Source organism: Lethenteron reissneri, chromosome 11 (genome assembly GCF_015708825.2).
Source record: "Lethenteron reissneri isolate LAM-NWPU_2019-01 chromosome 11, ASM1570882v1, whole genome shotgun sequence".
In the NCBI taxonomy this organism is placed as follows: domain Eukaryota; kingdom Metazoa; phylum Chordata; class Hyperoartia; order Petromyzontiformes; family Petromyzontidae; genus Lethenteron; species Lethenteron reissneri.
In genome coordinates, this window is record NC_083789.1 from 2,057,374 (window position 1) to 2,080,276 (window position 22,903).

The 22,903-nt window shown below is 42.8% G+C and overlaps 1 protein-coding gene across 1 annotated transcript; it reads left to right on the forward strand.

The window, feature by feature from the left end:
- The first annotated feature begins 952 nt into the window (after nt 1–952).
- On the forward strand, nt 953–20,278 carry EEF1G (eukaryotic translation elongation factor 1 gamma). Its single transcript, XM_061549760.1, has 10 exons — nt 953–1,116; nt 1,290–1,448; nt 3,953–4,016; nt 8,089–8,231; nt 8,584–8,727; nt 11,637–11,766; nt 12,068–12,281; nt 14,140–14,312; nt 18,193–18,317; nt 19,789–20,278. Exons 1-10 carry the CDS (start codon nt 1,105–1,107, stop codon nt 19,945–19,947), a joined length of 1,323 nt encoding a protein of 440 aa, XP_061405744.1. The 5' UTR covers nt 953–1,104; the 3' UTR covers nt 19,948–20,278.
- Nucleotides 20,279–22,903: the final 2,625 nt, after the last annotated feature.

Genomic DNA, 22,903 nt, shown 5'->3' on the forward strand with positions numbered 1-22,903 from the left:
CAAAATAAAACATGCTTCAAATCGCTTTCAACTATTGTGATTGTAGTGCGTATTTAATGTGGTGCTGCACTCTGATGTTGTAGGAGAAAACATTGATTAAAAAGTCTATTTAATTAAGTAGAACGTGTTTTCTATATTTATTTAAATTTACGCATTTTGATGTGACGTCACATTTCTTACCCCCCCCCCCCCTCCTCACACATCGTCACAAATGTCTGACACCCCCCCCCCCCTAGGTGCGTGACGTCATTTATGGACGGCCCCTAACGTTCTGACCTGGCACTAACTAGACATTTGTGAAAACAAGCTTTATAGCTCATCGGATTCCTCCAGTATAAATACAGATTCTGATTCTGTACTCATTCGAGTCTGAGTCGACCTAGTGGGAAGAGGCCCATGGACCTATTCATATAAGCGTCAGGCACGCCACACGCACGGGGGCGCACAAAGACAAATACCACCCGTATAGCCTTAACAGACTGTTGGGGCAAGTGCTGTTAGCGAACATCTATGAAGTCCGGCACGGCACACAAGGGGTGGGTGGCCAATACCACGCCCGGACGCCTTTTTCTCCCCAGTAGCGACGTTTACACGCCGCACCAGCTACTCATTTGAGGCCGAGTCGACCTAGGGGAGGCCCTGGACCGGTTCAAATGATCGTCACTTTTCGTCACCAGACACTTTTCGTTCATTGTCACAGACGCGGCCCACCGCCACCACAGAAACTACCGCCTGTGCACCACTGGAGGGCAGTCTTCAGTCAGGGGACACGGGATATTTCTGACAATCGTCACATGTTTTTAGGCCGTGAGCGGGAATCGAACCGGGGCCTCGCCGAGTTCGTAGCGCCGCAGCGCAGCGCTAACCGCTACCCCACCGCTCCCCACGCGGGGGCGCGCGCGCGCGCGTTGCAATCCACGTGGCCGCACAAGAAGCGCACGTGGGCGGAGGAGGAGGGAGAGGGAGGGAGGGAGGGAGGCCACGCGGCTGTCGTAAAGCGACGACGTCGCAAAGTGGCCCCCCTGCCCGCGCGCCTCTCTCCCCCCGCCTCTTTTCTCTACTTTACGGCGCCGCCGTCAGCACGCGGCCTCTCTTTCAGGCAAGATGGCGACAGGGGTGAGTTGGACTCGGGCGGCGCGCACCGTAGAATCCGTCTCGGAGCGCGGGCATCCTCGCGTTAGGAGCGATTCCACTCGGCCTGTGTGGTACATCGAGATGTCCCGCGTGCGGCCGTCGCGTTATTTTGCCCGCATCGCTTTGTTGCCCTGCGTGTGCGTGCGTGCGCGCAGACGCTGTACACGTACCCAGAGAACTGGCGAGCATTCAAGGCCCTGGTCGCGGCGCAGTACAGCGGGGCCAAGATCAAAGTGGTGGCGGAAACTCCCGAGTTCATCTTCGGGCAGACGAACAAAAGCGAAAAGTTCATCGCCAAGTTCCCGCTAGGAAAGGTGAGGAGAGAGAGAGAGTGGCACGGATGATTCGGGGTTTGGCTGCGGCTGCTGTGAGGATGAGAGAAAGTTTTGTGGTTGGTGCTGGCTTGTTGGGGTGTCTAAGGTGGTGTGGTGGTTCGCGCTACGAACCCGGCGACCCGGGTTTCGACTCCTGGCTCACGGCCGACACCGGTCACGATTATCTGAACCGGCCCTGGGCCTTCTCGAGGTTGACTCGCCCGCAAATGAGTACCCGGTGCGGTGTGTCAACATCGCCACTGGGGAGACAAAGGCGGCCGGGCGTGGTGCTGCAGACCACGTATTCCCTCGTGCGCCATGCCGGCCTTCATAGGTGCTCGCTAACAGCACTCGCCCTGACAGTCTGTCAAGGCTATACGGGGGGGGGGGGGTCCCGAATGAATGGATAAAGCCGCGCATGTCACACAAAACGCCGCCGGAGCGGAGCGTTTCGCGCCTCGTGTGTTCGTTTGAGATGTAAATGTTGCCCCTGTTGTTCACGGTGTTGATAAGACATTCGTGGTTGGGTTGGGTTTGATTGTCTTTTTTTTAAGTCCCACGGGGCTCGCCTATCCCCACCCACACACAATGTTAGAGGCGTCAAAGGCGTCTGCTGCCTTCATTGTGCTGACGTGGGTTCGTGTCGTGACAGAGAGAGAGGATCTGTGTGTGTGCCCGTGCTGCTGCGGTACGATTATTGTAGTTACAGTGTAAATTTAGTCTTAAATATGACCATGTCCATTACAACGGGACGCATATGCAGTCGTGGTTATTTATGGTTTGTGCAGTTGAAAGTGAAATATGCGTCAACGTGTGAGTATTCACGTATTTCGTGCGGCCTTAACAGTGGCATGCAGTGTGTCAATCAAAATGTTTAAAGTGGTGATTATCGGATATAAAATGTTGTTATACGAGTTAATGTGTTACTTTTGACTGGTGGCCACAAAAGCTACGTTTGTACAATACACAGTGTATGTATGCAGTGTAAATGAAAAATGAATGAACGCATAACGCTATTTGCCTTGTGATGTAAGTATTTTCTGCAAATCCCGATGTCTGCATGAGTCAGTTGGAGGCGGAACTTTCATCTTGCTGGCAGAGCCCCTCGGCTTTACAGACAATGTCAATGACTCTTGAGCTGGCAGCGCCGTGGTGTAGAATGAAGCGTGTCTGTTGTGGCGTGGCAACCTTAGAAATGTTAAGAGCCATTGAGGACTAGAAATACTATAAAGTCCGATTATTTAAATCGGATGATTTAAAGTAACCGATTAACCAATATCAGATTAGACCAATTGGATGGCAGAAAAAAAGTTGACGAGTCATTCCCGTCATTGTGTCTTTGTGATGTCATCTGCATCACGCTGGGTGTGGCTTGTAGGGGGTTTTCCTGCCTTCGCTAGGTATGGGTGGCGGCCATTTTTAAAGGGGCCTGAGAAATTGGCCACAACGTGGCCTATTGCAATTTTGTTAGGATTCATCGGCTAATAGTTAAGTCTTAATTGGTAGAGGTAGCTACCCCACCCCCCCCCGTGGTAATAATTAAAAGTTTGATGACATGGTGTTTTTAATGAAGTGTTACAATAACATGGATTGGTCTCCTTGGTCTGCAATGAGTAGTGGTGTGGAGTAGTGCTTTCCACGGCATTGCGGAGTAGAGCAATTGGCCATAGACTAACGTGTTTATTGAACCTGTGCCACGATATACAACTGAAGGTTTGATCCTCAGTGAGTCATGATGCCTGAATATAGCGAGCGTTTCCCCCCTCTACCTCCTGGTGTAATGTTGCTCCAGTAGTGCAAGCCTGGGATCTTGTGATATAATTTATCATGAAGGTTTTGCAGGATTGTCAGTGCCGATATAAGCAATGGTTTGTGTTGTATGGTAGTAGTAAATCATTGGTATTAAATACATTAAGGTGTGATAGTTGTTTTTTTACCCTTTTATCTGGCAACAAAACTGACACCTTTTTTTACAAGGAGTCACGTTTGCATAGACCACAATACCTGCAGTCATAATGCAAAAAAAAACATAACTCTGATAATGTATGCACTGTCCTTGAAGTTGATTGGTCCACACCCGAGACAGCTTTCCTTAGAGCCTAGTCTCACATGGTGTTGGACCAGATGACGCCAAAAGGCGTGTGATGTGTGTGCCAATCCATTATCATCCTTGATCCATCTGCTTCTGTGTGAAGTGGATATGTGCACTGCAACAATTTGACACCCATTATGTTCTATCTTGATTATTTTTTCATGCCTAAATCCACTGGACAGTGCTTTAGGCTTGTACATTTAGGCCAAAAGAGATGTCAAGGAATGTAAATGTGCAATTGATATATAACTGAGTGGTTCAATATTGTAATATTAAACATTTTTATGGAAAATTACGAATAATCTTGCCTTAATTAATATTACCTGCGACACAACATTTTAAGTATGCAAAGTTACATACAAAAAAGTTGTTATATTTGAATACTTTACCACTTTTTCTTGTTTTCCTTTAGGTACCAGCTTTTGAAGGGAGCAATGGATTCTCATTGTTTGAGAGCAATGCCATTGCACACTATGGTAAGTTGGACAGCATTATTATGAGTTGTAGTTTATGGATAATTATCTGTGATATTGACATTTGTGTATTTTTCAGGTAATATATTGTCATTGCATTTAAAGATTTTTTTTTTACCAAATGAACGTTTAGGCCCCTAAAGAATGAATGTGAAAGTTCAAGCGCTGCTGCATGCTCTATTGATTGAGCCTGTGTGCACTTTGACTTGATTTGTCCCAAGTAAGAATAGAGTAGGATTGTACTAAACATGCTTCATATGTTTGTGCAGTTGGACCTGTTAAAGTTATTGGTCAACCTAATTGTATTACTTTGGACCTCGTGAGGGTGTGATTCTGAATAAGAATATTTATACTGGAGGAATCAGATGAGTTATAATGCTCTTTTTCACATATTTCCAGTAAATATACAAATTGCCCTGCAGAACAAAATAACTACACCTTCACAGTTACCCTGTAGGAACAAAATTCGCATTAGTCTATAGCCGTTTAAAATTACCTTGCAAGTCCCTTTTAATTTTCCTTTTTTTTCTGCAGCTCTGGCAGCTATTATTAGGTATATTTCTATCCATGTTAAATTAGTTTTTTCAATGTTGCACTGGTAAAGTAGCATGTCTTAATTAATGCAGGATTATTGTATGGAGGGGGGGTGTTCAGCTGAAGCATTGTGTTTGCCCAATGATTGCCAAGCGTATTAATGAGTGCCCCGTGTGATTGGCATGCCTGTCAATCCCTTATCAGTGCCTAGCTTACTACAGGCAATTCAAACCTTATTGGTCACCACGTGCCCTTTATAAATCTCAACGTTCATTTTACAAAGTCCCATCACAAGGGGAGAAACACAAAGACACAATAGTTTCTACTCACTTTCCCTGTCTAAGAATAAGGGGTAAACTATAGGGGTTGACAGGTATGATAGTGTAGTGTATAGGAGTGTGTAGTGGGGTATAGGAGTGTATAGTGTGTAGTGTACAGTGCATACCTGTCAACCCCTATCAATACCTACCTTATTACAGACCAAGTCAGACCTTATTGGTCACCCCGTGCACCATTATAAATCAATAGCAAGTCAGCAAATGTGTGAACTCTATTTGTATGTACATATTTTGGGTAAGTCGTGAAGAAAACTGGTTTTACTTGCAGACTTAGCGCCTGTAAGCTCCTGTACCTGATTCACCATTGAGTCTGTCTGTATTTACACATGCTACATTTATTAACCTTGCATCTGTGTGTTGGGAAAATTATATTTCACCATTTATACAGATTAGGAGTGATTAACATTTCTAAAGTGTAGCTTGTGAATCCTTAGCTGGTTATAAATGCCTCATGTCACTATAAAAGTGCAAAACGAGTTTTGCAAATTGGAAAAATATATACAATTTCATATCCCTGGATATCTCGACGATGAAGTTGTGCTAGCCTAGTAACACATCCTTTAAGGCAGTGGTTCTTAATCTCTGGGGTGCGAGATGCCCTTTCTGAGAACCAAAGGGGGTGGGGGGGGTGCAAGCTGCAGTCAATGTTAAGAATCACTGCTTTTTAAGGCCTGCTTCTAATGGTTCCATGAACGTGGCATGGCAGCTTGGGTGTGGTGAGTGGGGCAGGGTGTGGGGGCGAAGGTGGAAGCTGGGCAGGCAGGGTGGGGTCAGAAGGGTGGCGAGTCAAATGAACAACACCAGAGGTTAGGGCTCGTGGTGGAACTCCGGTTATTACTTTCCACGATCGCAGCTTTGCCACTTGTCTATTCATATGTTATGGTTTATATCTCTGGCCATCAGATTTTACCTCGTGGTGAGTTGCAGGGTTATACCTTCACGTAATGACTTAGGCGTGTGTTATCGTTTCAGTAACTGTTGGTAAAACAAGCGTGAAAACAAGACTAGTCGGGGAAAATGTAAATTGAAGTCTGCTGCCAATGAGCAGTCTTCATGTCAGACCTTCTTGAAACATGCTGCAAAGTAAAATTGCTTGGATTTTCTTACACTTTAGATGATTTATAACAAGTGGAACGACTTTCATATGGCAATGTTCTTGCCTGCTTTAATGCAGAATTTTTACATATCGATGTCATCATTTTCAAATTAATGCTCCATGTATATTTATGCATTTTTTTGCAACATTGCAATGTGGATAGAGTGGATTAATGTGTGTGCTAAATATCTGCAATGTTTCATATTGGGTCATATACTGGCTATTTTAGTCACTGCTTTCTACAAAGGTTAACACAACTTGTGATTGTACATCAAGTAAAGGGGCATCCACTGCAATGCGCAATTCTGTTGGCATCATATCGTTATAGGGAGGGGGGGGGGAGTACATCGCATGATGGATTGGAGAGTAGGAGAGCCATGTCTATTTATGTGATTTTAATAATGTCTTTCCCTTTGCATTTGTTCTCTGGTAGAAGGCTAGACAGCATGGATCAGTATAGGGATTGGCAATCATAATCAGATTGGAAAGTGTTATATTTTGTTGGTATATAATCAGACAATTTATGTTAGGGTGACGTTTAGCCTTGTTTATACCGTGACTATGTACCAGCATAGGCTACAGAATATTATACTGAAGAGTAGTTTTGACAGATGTTAGCCCACAAAATTCAACTTTTGAGACTTAAATGCGAAGTCTACATCAAGTATAATTATGCGTGAAGTGTGGCATGCCACATGGGATAGGACGAGACAATGGGTTGTTCTGAAATACCCAATTTCAAAGGGAAATCGAGCAATCATGCTGTGAACAGATACCAAGACTGGGATTCTGATGAATTGCATTATAATTATAGTGCAAGGTAAAGGCACATGGCTTAATTTTTAAGACTCAGGTGTATACATGGCTGCAATTATGGTGTCGGTAGCATCCTTGGTGTTGCAGAAGTGGAGCAGAGACGAAATAGAGCTAGGAGTGCCGCAAACACGGTTAATATATACAAGTTAAAGATTCCCCCAAAGTGACATTGCAAACCTCGTGTAAGAATGTGATTAAGCCATATGGACTCTTAAGAAGAGGAAGCAATTCAATGGGAAGAAACCCAGGAAACAAATAATGGGTCATCTGTGCATGAGAGACTTTGGAGACTACAGATGGTTGTATTAATAATGCTCCTAATTGGGATATTTACAGCCATTGGAAATTTTTGGTACTGTCGCTGTACTTTACCTTGATGTGCCCGTGAGAAACACTAAGTTGATAGCAGATAGGCCTCGGCAAGATAAGGTAATTTACCCTTTTTACCGGGTAAAAGGATAAAGGTGTCGACATGCCAAGGGGTAAGGTAAAGGGTAGGGGTAAAGGTAGTGCGAAGTATTACCCGGTAAATACCTTGCTTACCACTCGTTAAAAGCTCCGTGGCGCAGTCCGTGGCTTCCATTTAAAATTGGAATCATCGAGAGTATTCTATATGAATAAAGCGCTCCACCTAGCATCAACTGTTATAAACCTTGTTCATGTGTAGTAGTACCCCAGTAATTACCCTGTAATCGGGTCATTGGTATGGGGTAGGGGTAAAAGGTAGGGTAAAGGTAGGCCTGTTGCTTTTGACCTTTTACCTTACCTGCTAAAGGGTAAAAGGTAAGAGTAGAGTGATTGTATTGTGATAAGGTAAAAGGTAGGGTAAAGGTAGGCTCGTTTTTTCCTTACCTTGCCAAGGCCTAATAGCAGATAAGGGAAGGCTCTGGCATCTTCGGAGATATTGGTGAAGTAAAAATGTGTAGCTAGTAGAAAAATGTATATTTTGCGTAGTAACGTGCATAATACCGAGCAGTGAAAAGAAGATAAAAACATTTATTCAACAGTGCATTGTTTTAAGGATGGCATTGTTTGAGGCTGAAATAATGTTGGTTTACTGGTCGGAGAGCTATACTTTAGCAAATCAACAAAAAACAACATAATGCTTTAGAAAAATAGATCCACGTCGAGTATGATAGAAAAATTTTAGCAGGATGGGTTTAGCAACTTGGAATTTCAGAACATGGATGTGGTAAGAATTATGCAACAATTCAGTATATAAAAAATACCATACATCGTCGTTTTCTGTTTAGTAATATGCAATTTTTCCCCCAATTTTTTTTTATTTCAGTTGCCAACAACTCCCTGCGTGGCGATAACATCGAGGCGTCGGCCAAAGTCCAGCAGTGGATCAGCTTCGCCGACAGCGAGATCGTTCCAGCCTCCGCCACCTGGGTCTTCCCCACGCTTGGTATCGTTCAGTACAACAAGCAGGTGGGTCGATTCACACTCTTCGACTGCACATTCAAGTCCGTGTATGGGTGTGTGTCGTTCATATGGGGAGCGGTTGTGAAGCCGTTATGGCATTGCGCTACGGACCCCACGACCCAAGTCGGATTGCCTCTCACAGCCAACACCAGCTACGACTTGGAATTGGTCCTGGGCCTCTCCTAGGTCGACTGAGCCTCAAATGAGAACCTGGTGTGTTGTGTAAACATTGCCACTAGGGAGACAAAGGTGGCCGGGTGTGATGCTGGCCACCCCAAAAGCAATCTGGATTAGGGTATTTGCTACAAAAACAACATTTGAAGTTTAATTAAATGTCAGTTTTTCTTGTACCTGACAGTCAACAGACCGGGCAAAGGAAGATGTCAAGAAAGCCTTGGGCATTTTGAACGAGCATCTAAAGGCTCACACTTTCCTGGTGGGAGAGCGAGTCAGTTTGGCGGACATCACGGTGGTGTGCAGCCTTCTAGCACTCTACAAACAGGTACTGGACTCATCCGCACATTCACGAATATTTTTTAAAAGTTAGGTTTTGGTGCAGCCAAGGGCTAAATCAATGTTACACAGTTTCTAACTCGAGGTGTCTCATATGTTCTTGTTATTTCTTAACACTGCAGGTTGTACTGTCTGCTTTAATACAGTCCTGATGAAGTTGGGCTATAGTCGATAATATTGACGAGCCTTGTGATGTGTGTGACTCAAGTACGTGGGAACGAGGTACATGTTCATAGAGCTTGTACGTGGAATCGCACAAGTGACTAGCCGGCTTATGACACTATCATGGGCTGGACAGGAGAAATGGTCACTCAATGGTAATTGTAGGTTTTTTTTCTCAAAAATGTGGGGATGCAAATAAACCATCATTAACGAAATCAGGAATGACAACTATTGTTATTATACATTTGCTTTTGGATTAGACATGTTGCCGCAGCCAAGTTGCCAGCACATTTGCAGCTGAGACGGGTTTGCAATGGTGAACTGTTGAACTTGCACAGCCATAGATTACAAAAAAAACCTGCGTTCTTAACCATACTTAAAATAATGTATCTATTTCAAGTGAAGCGAATTATTGTGCACTGGCGTCACATTCCTTTCACTCCAGAGCACCAGGGGCGTGATCACCACAGGTCCCACTCGCCTCAAACCATGTTGCTGCAGGCACCGTCGCTTTGTTATCCAGGCCCTGTTGCAGCCGACCGTGAAAGCCCTCGTTGCCACCGCCTTGTAATCCCCGCAGCACATCACCTCGTCTTCCCAGGCCTCCCTCCGTAACCACAACGCTCCTCCAGGCACTCCCCACCACATGTTTTAAATCCCAACGCCCTGCAGGCGAAGGCTTTCTTGCTCTAAGGTCCCACCAGCCCAGAGGCCCAAGCGCCACCAGCAACCGCTGTGTTACTACATGCAAAGACAAAGATCCCCCGTGTAGGCGTAACAGACTTTTGGGGCAAGTGCTGTTAGTGTGCCCCTACTGACATGCATGCCTTTACACACATGCAGGCTTAATGCCCTTGCACACATGTATGTACATATGTCTTGAAACTTACAATTCTACACGTGCACACTAGCCAACTAAAATGTCGATTATTACCAACACTAATGTGAGCTGAGTTTGCCATATACACATGTCATTGCAGTATACTCCATTTGAACAGTAGATGGCAGACATACCTTGATCCACATTTAACTTTCCTACACCAAACGGTTGATGCGAGTGTAAAAACACTACGCAAAAATAGCATAATTTAAAATACTTAATTTTGCCAACAAAAAAATCATCAAGCTAATATTCATACATTTGAAAAATACGGCTCTGGTTTTAAATTTTTGTGCCAATGCAAGGCAAGCTGCCGTCACGTGTTTCCAGCGCGCCCCACGTGCACTTCGTATGGGAGAGAGCGAGGGGGCGCCTGTGTCACGTGCCGCAGGCCTAGGCCACTCGAGGTGGGGCATGCTTCTAGAAGCTTGTTTATTTTCTCTAAGCATATCTCAGTGGCACTCAGTGGCTTGTGCCTTTATTTGCTTTGTATCTGCTTGTACGATAGCAGTTCGTAGAGTTGTGAAATTTAAATTAAAACTTTTGGCTGTCTGCAAGCCCCAGTAATTTACATTTGAGGTAAAAAAGATGAATCCCGTTTTGGAATTGTAATAATCTCACGAATGAACGTTTTGTTGATCGTTCATGTTTTAAGAGTTACTTCTCGACTCGTTCTGTTCCAGGGTATTTGATACCCATGTGGAAAACCTTGACCCCAGTTTGCTGGAATAGTGAAAATAATAATTGTTGAGATACCCACAAGGGATTCCCTTCAAGCTGTGGAATGTGCATAGGCCACAGTTTTACGCCCAGTCCATGGGAAACTTAGCTTGCAATTACTTGGCAGTGGCCGTGATACAAAATAATAAACTCATTAGTTACAAAGTAATGTTTTCTCCAACTAATTATGCTTTAACAAACCAAAATGTAGGGCTGTGGTGGTTTTTTTAAAGAATGTGTACAGTTATCCTTGAGTGGTGCAAAATTAGACAATTTCAAATAAAAATGTTGGTGATAGTAACAAGTGTTAAATTAGGCAACTATCCAAAATACATTTCCAAACACTTGCCCTTGTATGTTTGTTATATTCTCAATATTTACAGGTGGCGCCTCTAACAGCTCGGTCGTATCATGGACGTGAAATCATTTTGAGATCCTTTTGCTGTTCAATGATGGAATTGTCACTGAATAAAATTGAGATGTTTGGTTTAGAAGAATGTCTGTCACCAATGGCTGATTTAAGTTTTCGATTAAATGATGGTTATTTTCTCCATTATTTGTTCTGGATATACTCAATTACCACTTTGTCATTTAAAAGTTAGTTTTTTTTATGCCTGATTGACGTGGGTTTGTCTAAACAGGAAAACCACTTGGTAAATATAACAATCTTGATTTGAAGCTTTCGTGACTGCAGGAATCCATACTCTTTGGTTCTTTCGGTAAAGTCACGTAGATAGAAAAATAATAGATCACGACGTTTTGATCGCAACACAAGCAATTGTCATCAGGTGGGACAACCTCAGCAGTTTTTTCTTGCTATGGTTGTCCCACGATTGCTTGTGTTGCAATCAGAACGTCGTGATCTATTATTTCCTACCTACGTGACTTTACCGAAAGAATAAAACAATATAACAATAAATGTGGTCCTTAGAATTATATGATAAAGTTTAGGCATGTTAATTTTTTATTTTGGATGTATTCAGATACAGTTATAGTGTAGAGGGTAATTGATCAAATTTGACATTGATATTAAAGATTTTAAATGTGTTTAATTCCTGCAATGTCGAAGAACATAACATGAAGTGTAAACATCCTACATAAAATGTCATGTTCTTGTTTTTTACGGCTTTGGCTAGGTTCTGGAGCCCTCGTTTCGTCAGCCATTTGGCAACGCAAACCGCTGGTTTACCACCTGCATCAACCAGCCACAGTTCAAGGCTGTGCTGGGAGAAGTGAAGCTCTGTGACAAGATGGCCCAGTTTGATGGTATGGAACCACTTTACCTCTGACATTCCTAAAGAGACATATTCAAACGGCTTACTGGCTCAATTCATGTTAGGCGGTAAGGTAATTTAGACCAAAATTTGGTGGGAAAATTGTCAAATCGCTTGTTTTTCTGCAGATTTAACCAAATTCAAACGTCGGTTTGGAATTGTGTTCTTTACGCATTCTCCTTGTACGTGCCAACTAATTGATTTGAACTAAAAAATATTGTATTGATTGCAATGCATTGCAAACTGTGAAAACCTGTCAGTGCACTAACAAGGCAACTTAACTTATTTTACAGCCAAAAAGTTTGCGGAACTGCAGCCCAAGAAAGACACCCATTGCAAGGAGAAGGCCACAAAAGAGAACAAACACCACGACGACAAGAAGGAAAAGAAGAAGGAAGAGAAGAAGAAGGAGGAGCCTACGGCCGCCGAGGAAGATTTTGACGCTGCAGATGAGGCGCTCGCAAGTGAGCCCAAAGCCAAAGACCCCTTTGCTGCCCTGCCCAAGAGGTGAGTGGCAGTGGCAGGGCGGTGTGTGCGAGCGGTCCCCCGTCCTCCTCGCGAAAAAATCCTCTTGCCTTTTGGAATTTTGCAATCCCTAAGTCTATTCCCAGAACTGCAGGCATTGCCTTGAAATATAGCTTGCATGTGTGCCCGGATGCCAGGAGGTTCATGGGATGGGCTGAATGAGGGTGGTGGGGTGGGGGGGGGAATTTGCATTCGGAAGAGGGAATGTGTGGCAGCTAGATTTCGAGAGGGGCGGCGGGTGGAGGCTCAAACTTGGTAGATATTTTTTTTAATGCAGAGGTGGGGTGGTGAGTTTGGACGCAAGTCTCCCATCTGACCTTCACTCTTTTTGGCACGGGTTTTGATGACTTGACTGTGTGCCAGCTGTTTTTCTGCGGCCCTTGCATTCTGGAATTCTCGGGGCCTCATCGTGGGGGGACGCACTTGTTGAGTTGAAGGGATTGGATTTCTCTCGGATCCAATGCATTGATTTCTTTGCGAACCCAGAGTGGATTTTGTACAATGGTGGTTTTTTGATGGGTGAATAGTTTTAACTGCTTTGGTACTCTAAAATGAGTATTTCGATAAGCTCACTCTGTTGGCTAACTTTGTTACCTTGTGTGTGTTTTTTTTTTACAATGGCATCACGATATTACCTTTTAAGATGTAGCAATTTTTCTGATTAAAAATGTCCAGAAAGTTTGTATTTGTTTTTGTAATGAAAAACACTAATGGCAAGGTATCGTATATCAGTGATGTATGCGGTTGTGCTATGTACGTCTGAACATTTTCTGAATTTTAGTCGATATAATTAAGACGAGCATACAAAACGGCCCACAGTTATTTTAGACATTTTAAAGGTAGTTAAGTCATAATAAATAGCTTTTGGTATATATCACACTTCTATTTGATTTAGCATGTTTATTGTAACGTTATATGTTTTTACTGTGACACTGCCATGGGCATGCTTTTTGACTCGTGTTTCATGTTGGGGGGGGAGGGGGAGAATGGGGAGTGGCATTCCGGCCAAAATATGGACAAGTGAGTGGAGAGGGCCCTGGACAATTCTCAACCCACTCTTGCCAAACTCGTGCAGTATTTTGCAAACAGCGATTGCTGCTATGAAAAACCACTAGGCAGGCGGCACCTTTTAGGAAAATAACATGACAGGTTTCGCTCACTGTTTTGTTTGTGCCCATTTCACATGTATGTGGCTAACCTTAACCTATTTCATTTACACAATTTGCTGTATGCGGTCAGACGTGTGGGACAACATTGTGTGTGCTGTACGCGCTGCTCGGTAGGCAGCCGTCTCCTTTGTTGAGCCCTCTTTTTATGGAACGCATCTTCTACTACTTCTACCGCATAGAGCGAGGGGAACTTGTACTATGAAAAATGTTGCGTACACTTAAAACTAAACCATCCACCTGTCTTACATTGACACATATGCCTTAATTATGAGGATATAATTAGAAACAAATCGACATGAGATGTTTATATTGGCTTGATTTTTTATTCAATATTTCGTGCAAAATAAAATTGTGCCACGTTAACAAAGTGAGAAAATCGAACGCTTGTGTCGTGTTAATACTTGCACGATCCGGGGGTAGAAATACCAAAGGGGGATCCCAGGTTACTGTTAGAGAAGTCCGGGTGAGAGAGGGGAATGCCCAGGATGGGGGGGGGGGTGACGTCACCATCACCTGCTTCCTGGTGGGATGTGGCGTGGTCACAAGCAGCGTGAACTCGTGTGGAGAATAAAGAAGTGTCATCTCAATCTTCGTCTGGTGAACTTGCATTGTTTACGATGCCCGGAACGTTAACGGAGGTATTTTGTACTTGTTGTATTGTGCGCATGCAGTACGTTTGTTTTGGACGAGTTCAAGCGGAAGTACTCTAACGAGGACACGCTTACGGTGGCAATCCCGCACTTCTGGCAACACTTCGATAAGGAGGGCTGGTCCATCTGGTACGGCGAGTACAAGTACCCGGACGAGCTCACTCAAATCTTCATGAGCTGCAATCTCATCACAGGTCAGTGTGCGGTCGGGGGGGGCCCTTGATGTGTTCCACAAAAATTAAAGCAATTGAGTCGACATCATAGAATTTCATTAAGGTGGTGCCATGTCGAATCTTTTATGAAGTTAGTAGATCTGATATTTTCCACTCCTGCCAGACTTGGCTGGTTTTAAAATCAATGAGTGGCATAATGTCACTTTGCAACAGAATGGCCAAATCAATGTGACATTTAAGGCATGCCTTTCCATGAGCCAGAATAAATTATGCATCTCAGCTTTCTACTGTGGAACGCACCTCGTGATGAGGGATGTGGGTGGGCATGGAGAGTTTCTCCTTCAAGGTATTGAAGTCTTGTGTTCTCTTTGCAAAGTAACAATTCATTTTTGTCGATCCTTTCTTTTTAAGATGTTATTTCATGTTTATGAATAAATCAAATCAAGATATACAGTCATTAAACGAGGTTTTTTAAGACTTTATTTCGTGCGGTTTATTAGCATATCAAAATGTAACAGTTTAAAAAGCAAATTGTACAATGTACAGCAAGGTTTGTGTGTGGCTCCAAGAATGACGATATTTAACACTTTTGTAAGTCCTTTGCTGTTAACTTTCTTAACACTTTTTCTCGGTTTGTAATGCCTTGATGGTTAAGAATCCTCGACACGGTGGTATTTATGTACTTGAAATATCACATCCTTGTTCAGCACACCTGGGTGAATCCCCTATATTTGCAACTGCCATATCTACTAAGTGTGTGTACGTTTTGCAAAGTGAGTGAATGATATTCATAAAAGTTGCTAAATGTTTTGGAAAAATCTTTGACAGGGCATCAGTGTTGTGTATGCAGCCATTACTTAATCGGGCTACTCTTATGCGTCATCTAGCATTTCCAATGAGAGTATTTGACATAAGTGAATGTCTGAAATGTCTATGCTGTAGCAGTGGCCTGTGAGTGCAGCTCCAATGTGAGATGAAGGTTTTATAGATGCCTGGCATTTGGCCATAATTTGAAGAGGTATTTTTCATTCAAGGATGGTCTCTTGTCTGTTGAAGGGCACAAAGTTTTAACGTTCAATTTCATTACCTTGAACGTGCGCTCGTATATACAAAGATAAATATGTAACCATCTACACCCTCTTCATAGCAAGAGAGATCTTTGGGAAAATTGAATGGCAACGGCAGAAAAAAAAGTCAATATTAAGTTCTGATAATCAAAAAACATGATAATTTACAACTCCAATTTAATATTCAAAGGTTGATATGTTTTTACATCGTAAGCCCATGAACGATCATGCTAATGAATCCATAATAGAGGTTTTGGGTTAGATCGCGTAAATATATAAATGTGTCGTTAAAACCCGACACAGCCAACTAGTAACGGTTGTCACGTTCACAGAACGTGCCAATTCGTCACTAGTACAGCACACTGGTGTGTTGGAGAGCCAAGCCACAACATTTACAATCTGATTACGACGTTTCGCCAGTAATTACAACTAGCTTCATCAGACGACAGCCAGATTTGTCCAATGCTAATGAATGATGTTAGAATTAGTTATTTCAAATGGAATGATTTTAAACGTTTGTGCAAAGGTGACTTATTTATTGTTTCATGTTACAATTTACTTCGAGGCTATGTTGCATGTATTTACTTTTGAGTTCCGTATGCATGTATATATTTTTTAAATGCATACAGTGTGCATGCGTGTGTATAGTATTGTCCTCATTCCCGATGTGTATCTAGATGTTCTCCTTTTAAGTAATGTGTGCATTTTGTGTGTGTGTATAATATTGTTAATTTGGTGGTGTACTTTATAGAAAAATCTCAAACTAAGTGCCCCACATTATCCATTCTATGCAACACTGCCTCGCCCTGGCTCGTTTCCACTAGTGGTGTCTGCCTTCCTGGTCCTGTTTCTCTCCATGTTCTTTGTTCTGGGCCATCTCTGCATATCTACTCGGCATCCTGCCTGTAGGTCTCGATCTGTGTTACAGCATGTGTTTGTGTGTGTGTAATTGTGTAACTGTTTTGTGTGTGTTGTGTTAATGTGCTATGTGTTTTACAAAGTGGGAGAAGCGGTGGTGTAGAGTTTAGCGCGCTACGAATCTGGCGACCCAGGTTCGATTATCTGAACCGGTCCTGGGCCTCCCCTAGGTCGACTCGGCCTCAAATGAGTACCTAGTGCAGTGTGTAAACATCTCCACTCGGGAGATGAAGACTGTCACCCTCCCACCCCCTTGCGTACCGTTCCCGCCTTCATAGGTGCTTGCTATAACCGCACTTGCCCCAACAGTCTGTTAAGACTATACAGGGGATCTTTGTTTTTTGTTTCACATTACATATTTGTAGATTGTTTCCAAGATAATCAAAAGTATAATGATCAGCAGTTATGATTAACATGCTTTGAACAGTTTACGACTTAATTTTCCAAGTCGTTTAGATTTGGGTTCTGATCCAGTGAACTAAGTAACCACCCATCCCCATCACTATTGCTTTCCATTTTTTTATAATTATCTGAAATTATATTTTCTTGTTTAATGTGGACTATAACACTATAATCACCCACTTTACATGTTAAACGACAATCGTTTTACTCTATATACTAAAAGGTACCGATAATCAATGTTCTGCAGTGATAACATTATTGAGTGTTTGTACATTCTGTGAGAAAATGTAAATGTCTCCTTGTTGAGTTTCACAGTTTTGACCAATTGCACCCAATCATGTTGGAGCCAACCATCACCAATTCGGAGCTTTTAATTCTATGTTGCTGTAGATTTGTATCCAATTAACTAGGAGCAGAAGCTAATCCTGATTGCATAATAACCTATTAATGAGACACAGCTAATTTGTTTGTTCATGCACTTCAGCAATATAGTGGAGCTTGGCCCAGTGTGTAATGAATTGAGACGTCTACAGCTATACATGCCGCAGGTTTGCATCGGATTGGGATTCATTTTGAAATCTATATTACATGAGTTTTGTTGTAAAAATATGACATTATTTAATATGAATGCAAAAATAATACCATTTTGAATGTATCTCCAGTGTAGTGAATTAAACCTGCGGTATTATAACTCAACTAGCTTTTTTCCCCGTCCAAGGACGGGTGTTTAATTGCAGTAAATCTGAAATATTCAATAGAAACATTGTTCAGCCCATGATTTTTAATTAAGGGGGTGGGGGGTTGCCCCATGTGGAGTGACGTCACCCGTTAATGGTTATTGGGGAGGGGTGCGGCATGTGGAGTGCACGTCCGTCTTGTTCCTTAGTATAAATTTCCACGCGGGCATGAATATTAATGAGGGGGGGGGCTCTTTTGCAGTGACGTCACGTACGGATGTAGCACTGTGCTGCGTATATTTTTCACCGTCACTTTCTGTAAAGAAACGTCATATTTAAAGCGACTTTGCGTAATAAATTATTTAATTCAGTTCGACCTGCGTTAGTGTAAAAATCCACCCACTCATGAATATTAATGAGGGGGGTGGGCCTCATGTGGAGTGACGTCACACGGGGGACACACACATTCTTGGCTCATATTAGTAAATAGGGTATGTAACTTATTACGCGATGGCGCCAACCATTGACTGCTGTGTTTTGATAGAGCATTTGGATCAACGGATGAAATGTGCCTTACTAATTTCAATTGATAATGTTTTAGGCATTTCTCTTTTGCAAACGTTTAATTTATTTACCGATTATAAATGATCACGGTGTTGTCTGATATTCCATTCCAACGTCTGAACAGGTTACATTCTGACCTTACCCCAGCCCCAGTAATTTAATCGTATTCAATTTGCCGATGGAAAAAATTACATCGGATCTGGTTATAAATCAAAGTGCATCTTTGGCAATAATGATTAACCATTGTGTTAAACCACACGTGTGTGAATGTAGGAATGTTCCAGCGCCTGGATAAGCTGCGTAAGAACGCCTTCGCCAGTGCGATTCTCTTTGGAGAGAACAACAAGAGCTCCATCTCCGGAATCTGGGTCTTCCGTGGCCAGGAACTTGCCTTCGAGGTACTACTGCCGACTGCCGTGTGACCTGGTGCAAAGCCGTGTGTGTGGTAGCCAAGGGACAAGAATCATTGACCTGCATGATTTTCTTAAGATATTGCATCTGAATGGGGTGCAGTCTGTATTGATAAGGTTATTATTCTAGAATTTTTATGCAATTTAAACATGTAATGGAAAACCATGGACATAATGTTCAAAGTGAAAACAATGTATAAAGAGCATGAATCCTCAAACTGTATGTTTTGTTCACTTAAGGTGAATATTTTGGTGTCTTTCGTAATTAAATACAAATGTTGCGTGAGTAGACATCTACAGATGCATAGTTTTTGGTAGTGGCTATTCAACATGTACAATGTTCAGGTAGTAGGGTTGGTAAATACCACTTAACATTTTGCGATTACCTTACGTTTACTGTGCTTAAATTATAGCATGATAGATTGTATGTCTGATCTGTAATATCAGATATGCCACAATATTTATAACTTAAATTGCTTTAGCAAAACATTAACTCATTATTCATTACTTTATTGGAAGCACTGGGCTCACTTTTGCAGTAGCTTGGCAATGTTCTACATTGTCCTCTAATTTAGTTAAATATCGCTTAGCTAAATGTGTTCAGTGTGTGTGTATATACTCGCACGACTGTGGCCATTTTTCAATTCTGTGGCAATGGCATTCCATGTCTCTGTCTGCCATATCTCATGCAGGCCCTCTGGCATTTATCATCCATATATTTTTTTTAATTCGGAGTATACTTGCTGCTTTGGAAGTTAGCTATTCTTTTAACTATCATTTCAGCCCCCTTCTAGGGTTACTTTCCTTATTCTAATTCTCCACCTCTTGAAAAGTACTTTTCCAGCACTGCCTGATTTTTCTGCAGAGTATTGTAATTTTTAAAAAGCACTAGAAAATAAGTGATTGGCCTTTCAGTATAGACGCTGACTTCTTATGGCGAAAGAGAGAGCATAATTGCCTGTTGGCGTTCGTAATAATAGAGCCGGGCAAAGAGTGAATGTAGATTTAATCAGGGGGGGGGGGGGGGGGAATTTGTGGGCACTACAGAGATTGGGGGTGGGCCCAAGGTAACACAAAGGTACAGGATCACGTTACAGTCGTATGGGAATGATGAGAACAGTAGTGCTGTGCATTTATTGATGTTGGTTCTTGAACAGACTAAAGTTACAATAGTATAGAGAAAAAAAAATGTTGGCCGTTCTTGTTTTATGAAACTATTTGTCTGTTTAAACTAATTTGTGATATAAATTAATTGGCTTGGTTATTGTTGATTCACAGCCACTCATTGCCTGTAAAATGAAGGCACCCTTAGATGTTTCTCAAAAATATTTATGCAATTGCATATAGCTGATGCAGGCAAATACCACTTTTGTCATCGTGTATGTACGTATGTTGAACTTATTTCGCACACCGTACGTAGCCAACCGCGCTAATGGTTCGAGTCTTGTTTGCATTGCAGCTGTCCAGCGACTGGAAGGTCGACTTTGAGTCGTATGCCTGGCGCAAGCTGGACCCCGACAGCGAGGAGTGCAAGACCATGGTGAAGGAGTACTTCTCTTGGGAGGGTGCATTCAGTCACGTGGGCAAAGCCTTCAACCAGGGAAAGATCTTCAAGTGAAAACCACAAACTTGTCCTCCGCATTGCACATCACCATCTCTTGTTCGCCATGATTACGTGTAATCTCAAGGTCCCTGTCGGCAAGAGATGGTCGTGAAGTTGCAAAAAATAATTTAGCAGCAGTTTCTCAAGCCCTTGACGTTTCTTTTGAGTGTCACATGAGGTGTTAAGTGAACTTGTTGTGCTGTCTTGCTTAAAAACAAGGTAGTTAATAGGGGCACTCGAGTGAGTATGTTCTCAGTGTATCTGCATACCATCCTGATCGCGTTTACAAAGCAGTATTGTGAGCTGTTTGACTGCTGTTAAAAAAATAAATGAACCTCGGCTGAAATGTCGTTTGTGTTGTGTTTTTTAAGTCTCGTTTCGAAATGTTGCGCGAATAGAGATGTGGCACGGTCGTTGGTGTAAAACTTGCCTGGAATACACATTTGCATGTTCGAGATTAGAAGTTTTCGTGGCTGCAAGGATCCATACTCTTTGGTTCTTTCTGTAAAGTCACGTAGATGAAAACAAAAATGAAATAACTAAATTAAATCACATTTAATTTAGGTTTTTCTTAATGAAAATAACTAAATTAAATCACATTTAATTTAGTTATTTTCATTTTTTTATTTACGTGACTTTACCGAAAGAACCTTTTCATGTCTTTGCCATTTTGTGACTTCTGCACAAATTGCACCAAGTTGCACAATAAACACTGCATTTAATGGCACGCATTGTCAAGTCAAATATCGGGGATGCCTGTATGCCGATTTAAATTGAGCTGACTAATGTTGGAGTGGGTAATGCATTCATGTGCGTATCTGGCACCCGTCGTAATTGAAAGCGAACCCAGAAATTGCTGCTTGTTCGCTGCATATTGCAAGGTCTTTTTTTTTACCCACGATCGGTGTTCGGCAGATTTAGCAGTGACCTCTCCTTTCCACATACCAGTTAGATGGGAGGCTTTTGTCACATGTTTATATCCCGTCACTTTCATTATTCACCGACCATATATTCTTAGTGGGATAGATCGCATATAGTTTATATAAATGGTTCCATTAAAACATTAAAGAGGCAAACGTTAAATAATTGGCCATGGAAGCTCATGTCTGTGTTTTATGTCGCTAGTCCTCTTGAACTGGTTGAGTCATCGGCGTTCCACCCTTCATATTGGTGAGTGTGCACTCATTGTCTTGCCATCTCATACAACTTGCAGCTCACTTTACAAGCGCCGAGCTCTTGTGTGAAATCATTACACGTAACATTCGTGTGGAAATGAACGTGCATCCTGATAATGGGAACAGACTTGCGTTGAATTTCGATTTAAAGCAGCCGTCCTCCGGTGAAGAATAGGGCTGTCAGAAAGACGTGTCCGAAACGTCGTGAGAATTGTATTTTATTATGTTTTAATTTTTATTATTGTATTATTTCCCTTCTACGTGGCTTTACCGAAAGAACCAAGAAGATGAAGACTTGCGTTGCATGCGGAAGTCTGGTTAATGTATTTAATGCGGTATTCGCGTCGCTCACATTAACATCGTTATTGAATTTGATTCTATTTTGGCCCGTAAGCGATTTCTATAACACGAGTACCTGACCGCACATTCGAGTGCTCTCCTAAAATATCGAGGTCATCTCAAGCAAATCAAAGTGAATGAGCTCACTCCACTCTGCACATTATTTTTCTCAGCTCGTGTTTCTAGCCACTCGTCACATCCGTGGGTCGTTGCTTTATTTTAGTATGCAAATTGTCACGTTGCTATATGTGGTAAGACCTCATTAGAAGGTTATTCCGCAAGTCCTGATTAGCACGTTTGGCTATATATGGTGCGAAAGAAGTTCAACATACGTACATTTCATGTATTATCAGTGACGATCAAATCCACGGCAGATTGAAGGCCTCAAGCTGTCTCAGTCCTGTGATTCAACTTCATCTAGCAACGGCACGAGCTGATTGTATCGCTCCATCGCAATGGGCATCTGCTCAGATACTCCACTGTTACATTGGGCACAGAAAGGATCTGGACAAGATGTTGAACGTTGTTTTGTTCAGAACAAGTGCTGAAGTGTTACGAGAGACGGTGATATTCAAGACACGTCCAGCGGAGTGAGGGTGACACGACGGCGATGACGATGATACTGGTAGGAACCCACTGGTTCCACCAGCCCACAGGGGATTATTGTGTACGTCCGTCGTACAGGGAGGGGCTGGGTGGGGAGGGAGGGGCTGGGTGGGGAGGGAGGGGAGGGTGGGGAGGGGCTGGGTGGGGAGGGTGGGGGGTGGGAGGGGTGGAGCTGGGTGGGGAGGGGCTGGTTACCCCGTGGTGCCCTTATAAAACTCAACGTTTAACCTACTCACGCCGGCTTGTGCCCACCCTCACAGTCGGGCATATTTGCGGAATACACCACGCCGCCGTTGACCGAGCAACCCAACGTTCCTACCAGCTCCCTCCGCAGGAATGTATCACTGATGTTTGCCTGGTTGGCGAGCACGTGCATGGTGACGTAATATAAAGAGGAGCGACGTCACCGCACCTGGACTTCGTTACACCTCGCGAGAGCAACGTGTTGGACAGTGTTGGCACCTGCTCGGGTGTCGATATTCCATTCAATGTTTGGCTGTTGGTGCTTGGATTTAGTCAACTAAAAACTGAAATGTTATTTGACCAGGTAAGGCTCACTGAGCTATAAAGCTCTCTTTTTCAGAAGCGACCTGGCCACAAATGGTTAGCTCAGCGAAGTGGCTTATCATGTGGAAATTTATAGCAGCCAAATACTCTAAACTCGTGTTTCTAAACTCTTGTTTCTAAACTCGTGTTTCTAAGCTCGTGTTTCTAAACTCGTGTTTCTAAGCTCTTGTTTCTAAACTCGTGTTTCTAAGCTCGTGTTTCTAAACTCGTGTTTCTAAACTCGTGTTTCTAAACTCATTTCTAAATTCATGTTTCTAAGCTCGTGTTTCTAAACTCAGGTTTCT

Excerpts from the sequence above, each read along its gene's own strand:
- EEF1G (XM_061549760.1), top strand. Across the intron at positions 4,017-8,088 it reads CAATGCCATTGCACACTATG|TTGCCAACAACTCCCTGCGT; the intron begins GTAAGTTGGACA and ends TTTTTATTTCAG. Across the intron at positions 11,767-12,067 it reads CAAGATGGCCCAGTTTGATG|CCAAAAAGTTTGCGGAACTG; the intron begins GTATGGAACCAC and ends CTTATTTTACAG.